The sequence below is a fragment of the Quercus robur genome, chromosome 3 (genome assembly GCF_932294415.1).
Source record: "Quercus robur chromosome 3, dhQueRobu3.1, whole genome shotgun sequence".
Lineage (NCBI taxonomy): Eukaryota > Viridiplantae > Streptophyta > Magnoliopsida > Fagales > Fagaceae > Quercus > Quercus robur.
Genome location: NC_065536.1, coordinates 21,378,402 through 21,395,260, shown reverse-complemented (window position 1 = coordinate 21,395,260; position 16,859 = coordinate 21,378,402). Strand labels below are relative to the sequence as shown.

Genomic DNA, 16,859 nt, shown 5'->3' with positions numbered 1-16,859 from the left:
AAACATTTGATTTGGGCTAATTTGTACTTATTTGGGCAAGTTTTGAGAAGTTAAAAGTGTTATGTTCACAACTTTTCACAATACTTTCATAACAAATCATAAATGATAAGTTGTTAATGGTTATAGTTTAAACCTACCACTAAAATTATCCTTTTGTCCACTAGTAATAGTGTAACAATCCACCACTAAGGATTTATTTGTGAAAGTGTTATGAAAATATTATGAACATAGCATTTTTCACAATTTTTTGGTTTAACCTTTAGTGGACCAAAATTTTGGAGAGATCAAATTGGGCTCAAATTTTATTGAGAGGATTCAAGTTTTTTTTTTTTAGGTTGATCAAGAATTTTTTCTAGGGCAGTCAACAACTCATATAAATTAAAATTAAAATTTTTTTAAGGTATAAATAAATAAATATAATTCCAAGTCAAGGTAGTAACTGATAACCACCCTGATTAACAAGTAGAGCCACTCCCTATTTTTTGTAATACTTCGTGTCTATGATTTGAACCTCATCTGTCTATCTCTCCAATTGTCTATTATACATAAAATAATAATAATAATAATAATAACAACGTGATTATTCATCTACCCACATTGAATTTAGTGCAGCAACACACAACCAATGAGTACCACATGTTTTTAATACTTGGTTCCATAGAATAGAAGCAATAATGTTAATTTTTAATGGTGGCATAATTAATAAGGGTCTGTTTGGATATTACTTATTACTAAAAATTGAAAATCGAAAACACTATAACAAAATAATTTTTAAACGTATGAATAGTGCCGTGAAACCCAGTTTTAACTTAACATTTACTGAAATTCATACTTACGGGCCACGTGAATAATGCACAGGACCCACATAAAAACCGTTAAACGCGAGGAGTTTCAGTGCAATTCAAACTCAACCTAAATCATTTTTTCTAAAAAAATAAGAAAAAGAAAAAAGAAAGAAAGAAAGCAATCTTCTTTAATACCATATAACTCAAAAACTTTTGTGACACATTTCACCTTTCTGACTTTATCTATATTTTTTCAAATTTTTAATAAACTACCACAAAATCTTTAGTTATTTAATTTGTTCAGGTACGTTTGGCTTATTTTATAAACTGATTCATTTTTTAAAGTTTAGACCACCTTCTACTAATATATTTTTTATAATCCAAAATAAAATAAATCAATGAATTTTTTTGAATTTTTTTTGAGAGAATAAATGAATGAATTTAGACCTTTACTTTAGGAAAAGAAAAAAAAAATACACGTGGGAAGGGTAATATTGTAAATAAGTTCAATTATGCTTTTGAGGAATCTCCGACAAATAGGGCTTGAAAGGAGATGAGGTCACTGTGCCAATGCCAAGTCTGAACAGAAAGAAAATGGAAGGAAAAGTCTTCCAAATTGCGCCGTCAATTGACGGCGTTTACATACCTGACGTATGACTGATGACATTGGGAAATAGACATTGCCGTTATTGATCAACTTCCAAGCGCCTAAAGTAATTAAGAGGCAACAACCCCTGCCCTGCCCTGCCAATACGGCAATCATGTTATCATTATGTCATTAGTTTTTAAGTCTTCTTTTATTTTCTTCTATAAAAAATAAAATAAAAAATCTTTTTATTATTATTATTTTTTGAAATCATTAGTTGTGCCCAATGCAAAAAAAGTGCTATATTTATTATATTTTCACGATAAATCATAACATTATTTCTAATTTGAACTTTAATTCCTAAAATAAAAAGTACTACATTAAATTTTTTTTTGTTATTTGTTTTAATTTGAAATTTACAACTTAAATTATTTGAGCAATGATACAGACACAATTTATTTTACAATATTTTTACAAATTGTTGATATAATAAATTTTTACTAGTTTTTATCTGGGCCACCATTGACGTTATTTTTTTACTTACCAATAAGGCAATAACTATCTATTATATTTGCAGTTTGTAAAAAAAAAAAAAAATGTAAAATAGTTTGTATCTCTAGTATTTTTCTAAATTTTTTGTTGTGAAAATCTTAAGTAACATGTTGTTACTAACTATTATTAGTGGACAAAAAAAGTAATTTCAATGGTGAATTTAAATTATAAATAATAATAACTTACCATCTATGATTTGTTGTGAAAATGATGTGAATATGTTGTAAATATAACACTTTTTAAAAAAAAATGAGGAATGAGGCCAATAAATTATACCAAAATATAAAATAAAATAAAACCTGAAAAAGATAAATTCTTTATGACCTAGAATTAGAAGTTGAAAATCTCTCTTTCTCTATTTTTCTATCTCAATAAAACAAAAACAAATCAACAAAACCTCATTTTTGACCTTAGGTCCCAAAATACACATAGCCAGCCGCCCTGAGTTGTGAAAGGAGGATTAAATCTGGATTTGTCTTCAACTCAAATGGTGTCATTAAATTAAGCTACAAAGCTCTTGACAGTGATTTTTATCTTTAATTTTGCTAGAAGATTAAATAAAAGTAGAAATTTAAACACACAAAGAAAATAGTGGAGAGTATAATAAATTCAAATATAGTTTTTATTTTTAGTAGTTTCTGATGTCATATAATTTGTCTAATCTATATATATATATATATGGGAAATGCTAACGAGTGCCCTTAGGGCACTAGTTAATAATCCATTTAAAGAAAGTTTTATGGGAAATGAAAAAAACATAATTAATATTTTGACAATTTTTTTCATTTCCCATAAAAGTGGTATCAAAATTTTTCTAAAATGGATTATTAACGAGTGCCCTAAGAGTACTTGTTAGCATGACCCTATACATATATAGACAAAATTTAGAGAAAATTCAATTAAATTTTACAATTGAAGTCCAATTTTGCGCCATGTGTCATAAATTATTTATTTTTAGAGAGTATTATTTCTTAATTTTGGAGTCAAATGTGAGACCGCATCATAAATATTCATTCAAGTGAGTTATTGAGTACAAAACCAATGAATCTAGAATTGATGGACTGTAAAAAAAGAAGAAGAAAAAAGTACTTCACAATATCAACAATTAAGAATAAATAAAAATATAGACAATTTACATTTTGTACCTAATAATATTCTTATAAGAATTTTTAAAGAGTTAACAAAATATAAGAATGACTATCAATAGTATTTAAATTATATAGGTAGGAATTATACTATACCTTTTAATGTATATCTTTTAAATATATCATGCATATGCATGGGTTACAACTTACAAGCTAGTCTATATAAATATATACATACATACATACATACATATATATATATATATATATTAATAAGCAAAGCTCAGAAAAAGTCCAATTAGAATTTCAAATTAAAGTATAATTTGCGTCATGTGTCTAAATTTATGTGGATACCACACCATAATTATTCTTTGAGAAAATATAATTAGATTCTACAATTGAAGTCCAATTTTTTGCCATGTGTCTAAAAACTTTTCTTAATTTTGATGTTAATTGTTAATTAGAATATAATTTTGTGTCATGTATCTTATCTAAAGTTTTTAATTTTTGTTCTGATTGACTTATTCAATCCCAAAAACAAAGAGGTTATTCATCCCATAAAACGAAGAGTTTAATACTATTAACCATAAAAATTAAATATAAAAAAACTATCGTATATCTAGTGCTATTACCTAAACCGATAAAGTAGAAGCTCTAATGGTGGTGATAAATAGAGAGAAAAATAGATAATTTTGAGAGTGGCCAATACTATCCATTAGGCCTCCGCCAACTTTCTCATATGGTAGAATTCAAATCATGGGATTGCGTGAGTAAGTTTTTCCAAGGAAGTAACCGAGAAGTAGAACACTAATGAGGTCTTTTAAATCAATCTTATTGATTCTTTCTTTATTGGAGAATTTCTTCTATCTTATCTCCCCTTAAAATATATATATATATATATATATATATTTTTTTTTTTTTTGAGAATCCTCCCCTTAAAATATTGATTATTCACAAAGTCAGGTAGTGATTTCTTTGATAATGTATTGTCATTTTTCATACTCAATTTCACTTTTCTTTATGAATAAATAATTTTCACCTTTAATCTTGATGCAGGGACATTTAATATCTACCAATTCAATAACTCTTGGGGTGGGGAGGAAACAAATGAGTGTGTTGATATGTTGCATACGGATCTGTACACAGAGAATGAATCTAAGATTCATGTGAATCAACAATATTTGATGTTGTAAAAGATTGTAATTAGTCTATTGGTATACATTTAATTGTTCCTATTGTAGATACAAATATACTCATTTTCTTACCTTCAAAATAAGGTTTTTTTTAGAATACTAAGGGTATGTTTGATAACTGTTTTTTCCCCTTATTTTCTATTTTTGAGACTAAAAAACTTGTTTGGCAACTCAAAATAAACAGAAAACAAAAACTGTTCTCAAAATTCAATTTGTGAAGGAAACTGAAAACATGCAAAATGCTCTTTTTAGTTTATAGTTTTCAAAAGTCAATGAAAACACGCATTTGATTTAATGAATATGTCTCATTTAATGAATTAGCATTACAGTTCAAATCCTAGTAACAACATATTTTAGAATTTTCTATTTTTTTCTTCAAAAAACTTTTTTATTTTTTTAAATTTTTTATTTCAACTAACCAAACATGTTTTTGATTTAAAAATACAAGAAAATTGTTTTTTTCTTTATATTCCCAAAAATAAGTTTTTGAAAATAGAAAACAAAAACTGTTACTAAACATAACCTAAGTATTTTAACACACAAATACACATGAGAGAGGAGAGAAGGTTTTAAAGAAATTGACAGTGGTGTATATTCAAAATGACCTAATTTTTGAATATATAACACAAGCTTTAAATCTTTTTAATTCACACTTAGTATTTTTTAATGTGGGATTTTTCCACTGTTTTTCAAAATAAGTTAACAATGATTGTTATTAGAAAACAATTGGAATACATAATGGCATTGAACCATCAAATAATTTTGCATAAAAATATGTACCGAGTCTATAATATAGTGTGACATTATTCAGTTCAGTTGGGTGTAATTCTCTACATGTATTTTGATGGTCTAAACAATTTTAGCTTATTGGTATGTTTTAAGAAAATGATCTAATTAAACAAATGCATGCACCTTAAATTGGGATGGATGAAAATTTTTTTTAACAAAAATGAAGAGTTTCTAAGCATGGGTGTGAATATGCATAAAATCCAAATTGGGATGAAAGAGTTTTTTTAACAAAAATAAAGAGCCACTAAGTATGCACAAAATTTTTCAATGAGACTTATCATATCATACATATCTATTTATATATTAAAAGCTAAAACTCAGATAAAATTCGATTAGATTTTAATTGGATTCTCAATTTTGTGACATATGTCCCATCTAATTTTTAATTTTTGTTCCAAGTGAATTGTTAAGTGTAAAAATCGAAGAGTTTAAATCTAATTAGATTCTAAATTTGATTTCAAATGGAGTCCATTTTTACGCCATATGTCTATCTAATTTTTTAATTTTTGTGGTAAGTATTATTGAGTGTAAAAACCAAATAGTCTAAATCCAATTAGATTCTAAATTATATATATAATGAGAAACTATTACATATTTTAGAAATGTATGGTTTAAAAAATGTGTAATCTAATACCATGTATAATTTGAACACCTTCTTAAAAAATGTATAATTTAAACTACGTAATTATGATTGTTTTTAATTGTATCCGTGCATATACATAGGATTACACACTAGTCTATATATATATATATATATATATATATTAATAGGTAAAGTTTAGAAAAAATCCAATTAAATTCTATAATTGAAGTCTAATTTTGTACCTTGTGTCCTAAATTATTTATTTTTAAAGAGAGTTTTATTTCTTAATTTTGAAGTCAAATGTGGGATCACATCATAAATATCTATTTAAGTGAGTTATTGCGTATAAAAACCAAAGAGTTTAGAATTAATGAACATAAAAAGAATTTAAAAATTGACAATTTACATTTTCTACCTAATAATATTCTTACAGGACTTTTTTAAAGAGTTAAAAAAAAAAAAAAGACTATTAATAATATTTAAACTATATATGTAAGAATTATACTATGTACATATTTTAAGTATATCAATGCATATGCATGAGGTTATAAGCTAGTATATATTAATAGGTAAAACTTAGAGAAAATTTAATTAGATTCTACAATTAAAGTCTAATTTTGCCCCATGTGTCATAAATTATTTATTTTTAGAGAGATTTTTATTTCTTAATTTTTGAGTCAAATATGAGACCACATTATAAATATCCATCCAAATGAGTTATTACATACAAAAATCAAAGAGTTTAAAATTAATGAACATAAAAATTTAAAAAAATGGGCAATTTACATTTTCTACCTAATAATATTCTTATAAGACTTTTTAAAGAGTAAAAATAAAATATATAAGAATGACTATCAATAATATTTAAATTATATATATAAGAATTATACTATGCAGCTTAATGTATATTTTTAAATATATCTATGTATATGTATGGGGTTATAAGCTAGTTAAGTACAATACAACTGATTTCAATTGTTTTCAATTTGTTAATTAATTTTTTTAGAAGACTCTTTCAAAATCGGGCCACATATTTTCATAAAAAAGACATATATTTTTTAATTAAATTTTTTAAATGCACATTCCTTCCATTTTTTTTTTAAAAAATCAAAGGTTATATATACACACACACATATATATATTGGCATTTTTGAATATATGATGTCACCAAAAAAATTTAATATAAGTCTAGACAAACTATGTATAAAATAAACTTTTTTTCTAAAAAAAAAAAAAAAAAACTTTTTTCATACCTCAATTAGTTTTCTATTTTGTTAAGAGAAATGATATGTCTACAATATTTTTACAACAAATTCTAAGTGGCAGGTTATTACTGGTTGTTATTATTGGGGTAAAAAAGTAATCTTAGTGTTAGGTTTAAATTTGAACTACTAACAACTAACTACCTATGATTCGTTGTGAAAATGTTGTAAAAATATTGTGGACGTAGCACCTCTCTTTTGTCAATTATCTTTTTAAACTTTTGTATCTCTTCTGTGTAATTTATTGTCGGATCATCGGATGACTGTTAAAATCTAACATGTGCTATTTATTGAAATGTAATATGTTTTATTTAAGTGACAAAAGATTTTAAAATTGGTTAGATTGTATGCATCATATATTCAATATATTTAAATTGAAGTTCAATTAAGAATTCAAATTAGATCTTAATTATATTTCAATTTTTTGCTAAAAATCTTATAGCCCAAGCACCTCTTGGTATTTTTGATGAAGATATCTAAGATTCAAATATCTTCTTTCTCTTTGTAACTATCAAATTATACACACACAAAAAGTATGAATGTGTATAATATATATACACACACTAGCCTCATTACATGCGCTCCGCACATGTGATGAGGCTCTTTTATTTTTAGTTTAATGTAATTCTTCAATTTGAATTTATCTACTGTTAGTGAGATTACACATGAATTAATTTTTAAGAAACTAAAATTTAGGGTTTGAAAATGAGTAAACGGCTGGGTTTAGTGTGTGCTAGTTTCTAGGAAAAAAATGTATCAAACATGCTTGAAATATATTCAAATAGAGAGTGTGCTAATTTTTAGAAAAAAAAAATTATTTGGTATTTTTTTTAAAAATTTTGTTGAATTACAATTTTTTATTTTTTAGAATAAGAATTATCTAATTAGATTAGGGGTATTTTCCACATTTTTTTTAAGTCATAACTAATTTTTGAATCCTCTTAATATACAGAAAATATATATATATATATATATATATATATATATATTTTGTACGTATTAGTGTATGCATGTATATATTTAATCATGTTCTTTTTAAAAATCTTATCAATGGGTATGCAGTGGCTATAAGCTAGTTATTTTATAAAAAGCTGCATATCAAAGTAAAAATCATCAAAAAAATATAATTAGATGCAATAATTATCGTGTTGTATAAGTTGATTAAAAAAAAAAAAAAAAAACTCTCATAACGGAATCTAAATAATTGAAGATGGATGTTAATTATGTATAAAAACTAATTCAAAATGATGGGTATTACCATATTACCATATTAGTGTATTAGTGATTAAGCATAATGGGGAGCCAAACATAAGAACTCGGTTCAATAAATTTTCTTTTATATAAATAACTAAGAGGTTTTTTTTTTTTTTTTTGGTTGGAAACAAAATAACTAAAGAGTCTTTTTTTTTTTTTTTTTTTTTGTTGGGAGAGTTAAGGTTGAGTACTTGAGTTCTTTTCATTCCTTTTGCTTTATTATTCATGGTTTTGGCTTGTACTTGAAGAGGTTCGGTCACAAGTCACAACGGTACCTGAATTTGAATTGATCATAAGAAAGTTAAAATAAAGTTCAATATAATGCTATTTGACCCCTTAATTATAATCAATTTACTTGAATTCTTTCATTAAATTTTAAAATATTAGTTTTTTTTTTTATTTGTTGACTTTCCTTTCTATTTTCTAATGTCTAACAATTATTAGATGAATTAAATCATACGCAAGCAAATCCAATTGACTTTGACTATGTTACTCCTATTTTTCACAATTTATAATTAGAATCAAGCGAATTATCCTGCCAAGTTTTTATTTTTATTTTTTATTTTTTATTTTTTATTTTTTTTTATTGAGAAAGAATTATCCTGCAAGTTGATCTCATGTTTAAAAATGACATAAATATAACTATAATAATTTATCAATTTTTCTACTCCAAAATGTACCTTACAAATAAAATGATGGATAAACTTAGATAAAGCTGCTTAAGTACCATATATTATATTCCTCATTTAAATTTAGACATATAGTTGCATAGTCTGCATTGAATTTAATTATCTCTATAAACTATAATTAAACAAAACCTAAAGTACAATACCAAAAAAGTTATTTAGGTTTTATCCTAAAATAATTTTAATTTTCTTTATGAGTTTGACTTTTATCCAACGCAATAAAGCACTAGACGTGATATGATCACGACACATATATAAAATTGATCACATATCAATCTTAATATGTCTAATGCTTAAGTGCACTCGAAAAAATATTTGTTTTTTTTTATTATTTAAAGTCCAAAAATGATTTAGTTAATTAACTACAACTAAACCCAAAGTTTCCACATAGTCCAAGATAGTTACAACCTACAGCAACCTACGTGTGTGGTGGACCCCTCATGTGCCACGACCAATAGCCTTATCTATAAAAGTATCTTCTTCTTTTTAATTTTTTTTTTATTATTTAATGCCTAACGTCGTCAAGCCTCTCTCTCCGTCCAAAAACAAAAACACCTACATTTTATTTATTTTTTTAAAAAACCAATAGAAATTAACACAACCGTTAAAAGTAAAATCTAAAATAACCGCTAAATATATAGTAACCAACAACAACCTCAAAAACATAAGTTAAAACCCAAAAATAAAAAAAATAGTAAGATAAAAAAAAGGTTTTTGAGCTATACAAAAGGAAAATCATACAAAAACATTTTCTCTGTCTTTGTTCTTTTTTCTCTCACACAGAGGAAGAGACAGAGAGAGAGAGAGAGAGAGAGAGAGAGAGAGAGGGTGTTGAAGAAGAACAAGGAGGAAGAAGATCTTGTCAGATCGGACCACAAAGTGTAAGCAAATCTCTCTCACGTATATTTCAAATTCTGGGTATTGTTTGTGTTTCTTTGATCTCCATATGTCTCTTTGTATTCTTTCACTCTCTTTTGCAATGTGGCTGTTTTTCTCGATCTCTTTTGTTTGGGTGCTCTCAGTTCAGCTATGAAGCTCTCTTTCTCTCTCACTCTCTCTCTTAAGCATATAATCTCTAATGGGTTTTTTTTTTTCGTTTTTATTTTTTGCTCTTTGGCAACTTTTTTTTTCCCCTTATATAAGAAAATTATGATGGTTTGCTCAAGTTCCAATCTTTAGGTGAGAAATGAAGCCTTTTGCTTTATTTTATTTCATTTTTTGAGTCTTAGCGGCTATTTAAAGTTATGGTTTTGTTTTTTGTTTTTGTTTTTTCTCTTGTTGGCTCAGAAATGGCAGATTTTTGTAATGCTTTGCATAGAAGGTAGGTGGTGTTTTGCTTGAATTTGTCGGTTCATTAGGCTTCTTTAACATTTGGGTGCTCTATAAAATTTTTCATTCTTATTTTGAATTTTCTCTACAAATTGAACACCCTCTATCTTTTATGTTAATATGACATAAGTTTGTTCTCTATGTTATTTTGCTTTTTTTTTTTCTTCGTGTTTTTTTTTTTTTTTGGGGGGGGGGGGGGTGGGTGGGGGTTGAGGATTTGGGCTGAGTAAATTAGGATATATGCTTCTTTGTGAAATTACTTTTTTTTTTCTTTCACTCCCTATCAATAAACATGATTATGATTGTAGAAAATATTTTTTATGTTCTTTTCTGATTTGTTTCTGTCTTCCTCTTTTGTTTTTAATATGGAAATTTCCTTGGGAGCTTCCACATGATTCTGTGTTTATTCTACTTACCAAAAAACAGAAGAGATTCTATGGTTCTTCTTGTGAATTATACTTCCTGGTACCCATGTTACCTTTTCCTTTTTCCATGTTGAAACAAAGTGAAAAGAATAGGATAAAGTTTTAAATTAAAAAAAAAAAAAAAAAAATGAAGAAGAGAAACTAAGAATTCCATTAAAATTTAAGATTTACTCAACCTCATGTACGTTATGCATACACAAAAGTTTCTATATTGAAGCTGTAATAAGGTTTTTACCCTACCAGATCTGTGTGAGAATTTTGCTTTGCCTTAAGATGTAGATTCACATATTCTTTCTATCTCAAACTTGTCTCTTGAGGTGATCTTTCACTTGCTTCTAAATTTTGGGGTTGCTTGGTGTGATATGGAATGAACTGACAATATAGGAAGCATGTCACGTCCTTGTTAGAGTACTAAATTCCTTTGTTTTTTGACTCAGGAGTTTTCTATGTCAATAAAACTACGTTTGAAATATGAGCTTCATCTTCTTGTAATCATTTATGGTTGTTGATTTTACAATTTTAGTGCATATATATATATATATATATATATTTTTTTTTTTTTGATTAAAAAAAATGGGGGCCTTTATGGTTGTAAATTGAGTTGCTTATTTTGAGGTGGTCTTTTTTTAATGTCATAGGTTTCTTGATAATTTTCAATTTTTTTTTTCTACTTTTATTTTTAGTGTCATATGTTTGTATGAGTTCTTAGATGCTAATCATATGCTATTGTGCATGAGTTAGAGAGTCCTTCAATAACCTATCTAAAAAGCATGGGAGTTTTACGTGCTCTACTGTGGAAAAGTAAAGATTCTTTGATGTTGTTATGGTGTTTTGTCAAATTTGGCATGTTGGGAAGTTGTTAATTTGTTAATTTGGAGATAAGGTTCTGTACAGCGTACAAGTATTGAAATTTGAAACTATAGATGGGCAGAACTGCTCTATTATTTTGTGTGGTTTTCTTTTCTCCCCTTCACATTGTGATGCCCCGCTATAACTTTTTTATGCAGTCTTATGGGGAGAGAGCTTACAGATCAGCACATGGAAAAGAAGCCAAATGGTGTTGTAGTGACTACAAATGGATTTTCTCATGATAAAGCTCATGTGTCTCCGAAAATATCTGAAGACAGCATTGAAGCAAGGGACTATGAGGTGAAGGAATGCACTGAAGAAAACTCAGTTTTTGACCAACATCATGAGAATCAAGAAGTGCTAGGTATTAAAACCACAAATCTTGATGCTAGTGTGCCTGAGGGAAAAAAAGAGAAAACTGGGGCTCAGAAGTCAAGTATAGAAAAGAAGTCAAGGTCACCTGCATCAAGATCTACTGCTAATGGGAATGTACGCACCCACACTGTTCCACAACCATTTTCTCTGGCAACTGAAAAGCGTGGTTCATGCACGCGTTCTGTTGTGGCTGAAAGTGCTGGTAATGGTGTGACCTCTTCACTGAAAGCCAACAATACAAACTCCCCCCAAGCTACAAAGAATTCACAGGTAATTGAAATCCTCAATAAGGTCATGTGATCTTATTACCCTGCTATTCCTTCTTTAACTTGTGATGGCAAATTCTGAGTCAACAAATGCAATGAGAATCAAATCCATTGATGTGGCCTAAACTCAAACCAATTTTTATTCTTATTCTAAACCAAACATAGACCCCAGCATGGAATATGCTATAACTAAAGTAGCCAGTGTCTATTTCCTATTTGAGTTAGATTTTTGTAGGAAAAAGGTTAAAGTGGTTTAGAAGGAACACTGGTACAATTTGTTACTTTTGGTTATAACTTTTGATCCCGTTTGTAGTATAGATACTCATTAAGCATTTTATGTTTACAATGAAGACTGAAATTTGCATACCTTTTCATTTCAATTTGAATGGGTCAAGTTTTGAGGTTAGAAAAAAAGGCAGCAATCTTAGCTGCTTCTGTCATATGAAGTGCAGTTAGAGACTGGACAAGATCATGTATTTTGTTTGCTAACATGTGTATATTTTTGGAGTTATATATGGTTCTAATTTTTGAAAATTGCTATTTGTTTTCAGCCAAACTCACCTCTGTCACTAAGGAAGCCCTTTCTATCTGATATAAAGAAGTATCACGATGAAGAAGATAGTTGTTCTGTTGCTTCCTCGTATCCTTTGTTTGACTTTAAAAAGCTCATATTTGAGTGAATTATTTTCAATATTACATGGTGGATTGGTATATGCCCTTTTGGAATTGGATTATCCTTAGCTGTGCTTAGTACTGCTGCATCTGTGCGAACAGTTAAATCTAGGGTGACTGTTGGATCAGCTCCATCATTTAAAAGTGCTCAGCGTGCAGAGAAACGGAAGGAGGTACTTTCTTGATTGAACCAGTAATTGCGATGTATACTCAGCTGATCCGTTTTGTAGTCAATGCATTTGTATCAAATCCAGTATGTCATTTATCTTGTTTATCATTCCTTTATCTAGTTTTACATGAAGTTAGAGGAGAAACACCAAGCTCTGGAGGCAGAGAAAAGTGCATGCGAGGCAAGGACCAAGGTATGTCTCATTTTTTAGTAGCTTTGATGTACCATTTTGCGTGTGTACAGCTGCATGGTGGTCTCTTCTTGTGTTTATGTGCTTCTTGTTGCACATATGAAGATGTTTTCACACTTTCTTTAAACAATCTACTGTAATGTTTCTAGGAAGAGCAAGAAGCAGCTATCAAGCAACTCAGAAAGAACCTGGTAATCAAGGCAAAACCAGTACCTAGTTTTTACTATGAGGGCCCACCACCTAAGGCTGAACTCAAGAAGGTACTGTTTTTTAATTCTTCTTTCCCCAATTCTTTACTTGTCCCTTAAGTTCCAGATGTATATGGACTTGGGAAAAGGTTTCTGAATTTGTACAGAAATCATGGGGCCTGATAAATTGAATCACAGTGAATTTAATTTGTGTTCAAGGACTAGGATTTACCTATGCCATTAGAGGTGGCCCTAGTCCAAAATTTGAAGATCAACAATTCCTTAATCCTTTGAACTGATTTGCAACAATTTTGGTGTTTTAGGCACTTTCAGACCAACCCTGTCTATAAATTGTTAACCTTCTGCTGAACTTGCTTACCCACAACAACAAAAATCTGCTGAAACTCCTTTAAATCTTGTGCCTTTTCACATTTGTGATACTTGTTATTTTACTGCTTCTGTGCTGTATTATTGTACATATTTTCTTGAAGCAAGCGAGAAATCTTATACTCTTTTGTTTATATGATACCAGTTGCCATTGACTCGGCCCAAATCACCAAAACTAATCAGTGTATTACGGAGAAAGAGCTGCAGTGAAGTAATCAACTCGTCTCATGAGGAAAAGGAGGGTATATGCAGACGGGCTCAGCGTCATAGCCTTGGTGGTCAAAGAGAGGAGCCTGCTACTTTGAGCACTCCCAAAACTAAGGGTCAGATCAGTGGCCGGAACACTGATGGCAATCACAAAGTCAAGGAGAGTCCAAAGCAGGAAGAGGAGACAACAGAAACAAATTTGCCTAAGATCAATGGGCAGATGAATGCAGACATTACTGTTCATTAATGAATTTGTGTCTTAACTTTTTTTTGTCTAACTTTCAAGTGGGATAAATTCTTCATTTTCCTTGTTTACCTTATGGTTGTTCTAAAAAGAAATTTCCTGTTTTCTTTCATCAGGAATGACTTGTTTTAAGTGACTTGTGTTAATGTGAATTGTATATGTTTTGTAAGCTATATTGGTACATATGTTATATATAAAAAGAGTCATCCATTATTATGTGGACCAAGTGGGGATTTAGTTTCAATTGCTTGCTTCTATACATTCTTCTACTTGTATTATATTACTCTTTTATCATCATTAAATGAGTTGTTGCCTAGTTGGTTTTTGTGATGACTACGGTATGGTCTATCTCAATTATTAAGCCGGAATATTTTCTTGTTCTAGCTGAATCTGCGTGGACCGTGCTTTTAAGGAGTAATCATCCAAAGGTCCTAAATATAAAACTAACAAAGAAACAGCCTTTTATTTCATGTTTAATTATGCATATAACTTCTGGGGTCCCCGCAATGAATATGCGATCTCATTTTGTTTCCTACTTCCATTATATTCATTTTTGTCTTAACCGAGTTCCTTATGGATCCTACTCCTACCTGATCTTCAGGAGGTAGGACTAACCCAGACATAGTCCCACAAGTCCACAAATATGAATCTGCCATGTTTAATGAGTCCCCTCCTCTTAACTCTCAAAAATGACTTCTCATTTAGCCTTTCAATTCAGAAAAAAGACTTTACATTTATATCAAAATATTAATTCATAACATGTATATTTTTTAAAATAGGTTAATAGTAAAGGGGGAATATTAGAACCACTGGATTCAGGCATCACAAAAGGATGTCATTACCATTAGGTTATCACTTAAATGGTTTATTCCATTTGATTTCATTTATTAATGTTCATGTACATTTGTGAAAAAATTTCTACATTTTGTAAAAAAGTATGTATATTCTATGGGAAAGCCTGTACATTTAGTAGGTATGTTTGTATATTCTGTGGGAAAGTATTTTTTCAGAAAGTTTATAGATTTTGTGGGAAAGTCTATACATTCTCAGCAACAAAAACCATTACCCTGGTGCACCCCAGTCTCAAAAATAGTGGTGGATCATCATGAGGACCGAGGGGGGCATAAACATAACTTTTATTTAAATAGAACACAATCCATAAACATATATATATATATATATATATATATATATATAAAATTACTATAATTAAACATTTAGCATCTTTAAAATGAACACATAGGTATTTTAATAATTACCTTAGAAAATAAAAGGGAAAAAATTCTAATTTTCATCCCAACACATAACAGTAGAAAAATCGAAAGGTCAGAAGCTTTGTTGCTTCACTGTATCACCAAGTCCCCCATACAGTTGTAGAACATTTTGCTCATAATGCTCTCACAGGTTACTCTCTCTCTCTCTACGTTGGCGTATGCCTTCTTCTTTTTTCTTTTTTGTTCTTTCCTTTTCACACTGCTGCAGTTTTGTATTTACAATATAACAAGTAAAAGTTTTACGTGACTAGACTAGACAAGAAAGAGTGAAAGACAAGCTTGAAACTTCCGTAGGCTCCTCACTCCTGTAAAGTACTCCTGTTTTACTTTATTTTTCATTTTCTTCGTGTTTGACTTCTTTGCTTTACTTTTCATTTACTTTTTTTTTAAAAATAATTATAATATATTATTTGTTATTATAATAATCAATATATTATATACCGTAGGACATTATAATTTATAAATAAATGTACTTGATTAGTTGGATTAAAATATACAGTATATACTACTATATTAACATGTATTTAGTTGTTGTTTATAACATATATTGAGTAATGAAGTATTATACATTACTATTTTAGATTTCATACGCATAATTTTTTTTATTTATTTTTTATTTTTTATATAGCCCTCCAAAAATAAATTCCCACTGCTCGAATTGCGAATCCCCTAAGCTGGGTATATCCTCGTGTCATTAGGCTCAGCAAATAAGTCCAACAATTTGCTAGGCTCATTATTTCCAAAATACATACTGTTGGAATATAACTATCCCAAGTATCTACCAGCCCATCAAGCCCAGCCCCAGTACGTTCAAAACCCACATGATCATTAAGCCAGGCTTGAGGCCCATGTGTTGTCGTACGTAGCTGTCTTCTTTTTAGGGGAATTAGCCAGGACAGGAGCCCAGGGTATTGACTATTGAGTCACTCACTGCTTTCTTGGTTTATGCTATACAAGAGAAGATTGGAAGGAATGGTTGCTCATTGTTAGCATGCACTATGATTTCCCTATATTTTTTAATCATTGAAACAATATATTAATTCTCAGCAAAAAAAGAAACAATAAATTAATTGTAATTTTTTTTTATTGAGTCAGCCATTGCGTTTGTAGTTGTTTCAACTAAAATTAGGGGTACTTGTGTGCCGATTGAGCTTGGATTTGAGTTCAACTCATTGCTTGACTAACCATGTTAAGTAACATATTTTTTTGACATAGTTGATTGTCAGAATGGTCAAAGTCAACAACATCATATTTTCTAAGTGTGTGTTAGGCATGAATATTTTTGCCAACTTATTTTACTATTTAGCTTATTTTTGCAATTATTCATGGGTTTCACTGTACTTTTTAGTATTATTTATGGGTCTCACTGTACTATTTCAGTTAACTTATAGATTTACCGTATTTTTAGCAAAAAGTTTTCAATTTTAGTAAAATAAGCGGTTCCTAAACGAACACTAAAATATATGACATTTTCAAAACAAATTTCTCAAATAATGGGAATATACACAC

At 28.9% G+C, this 16,859-nt stretch overlaps 1 protein-coding gene across 1 annotated transcript; it reads left to right on the top strand.

Moving 5' to 3' along the window:
• The first annotated feature begins 9,485 nt into the window (after positions 1–9,485).
• LOC126717479 (protein WVD2-like 2) lies at positions 9,486–14,302 on the top strand. The gene is made up of 7 exons (XM_050419220.1): positions 9,486–9,656; positions 11,537–12,023; positions 12,571–12,659; positions 12,771–12,864; positions 12,982–13,053; positions 13,200–13,310; positions 13,771–14,302. Exons 2-7 carry the CDS (start codon positions 11,541–11,543, stop codon positions 14,077–14,079), a joined length of 1,158 nt encoding a protein of 385 aa, XP_050275177.1. The 5' UTR covers positions 9,486–9,656; positions 11,537–11,540; the 3' UTR covers positions 14,080–14,302.
• The last annotated feature ends 2,557 nt before the right edge of the window (positions 14,303–16,859 follow it).

Excerpts from the sequence above, each read along its gene's own strand:
- LOC126717479 (XM_050419220.1), top strand. The coding sequence starts at position 11,541 with ATGGGGAGAGAGCTTACAGATCAGCACATGGAAAAGAAGCCAAATGGT. Across the intron at positions 12,865-12,981 it reads GTGCAGAGAAACGGAAGGAG|TTTTACATGAAGTTAGAGGA; the intron begins GTACTTTCTTGA and ends TCCTTTATCTAG. Across the intron at positions 13,054-13,199 it reads CATGCGAGGCAAGGACCAAG|GAAGAGCAAGAAGCAGCTAT; the intron begins GTATGTCTCATT and ends TAATGTTTCTAG.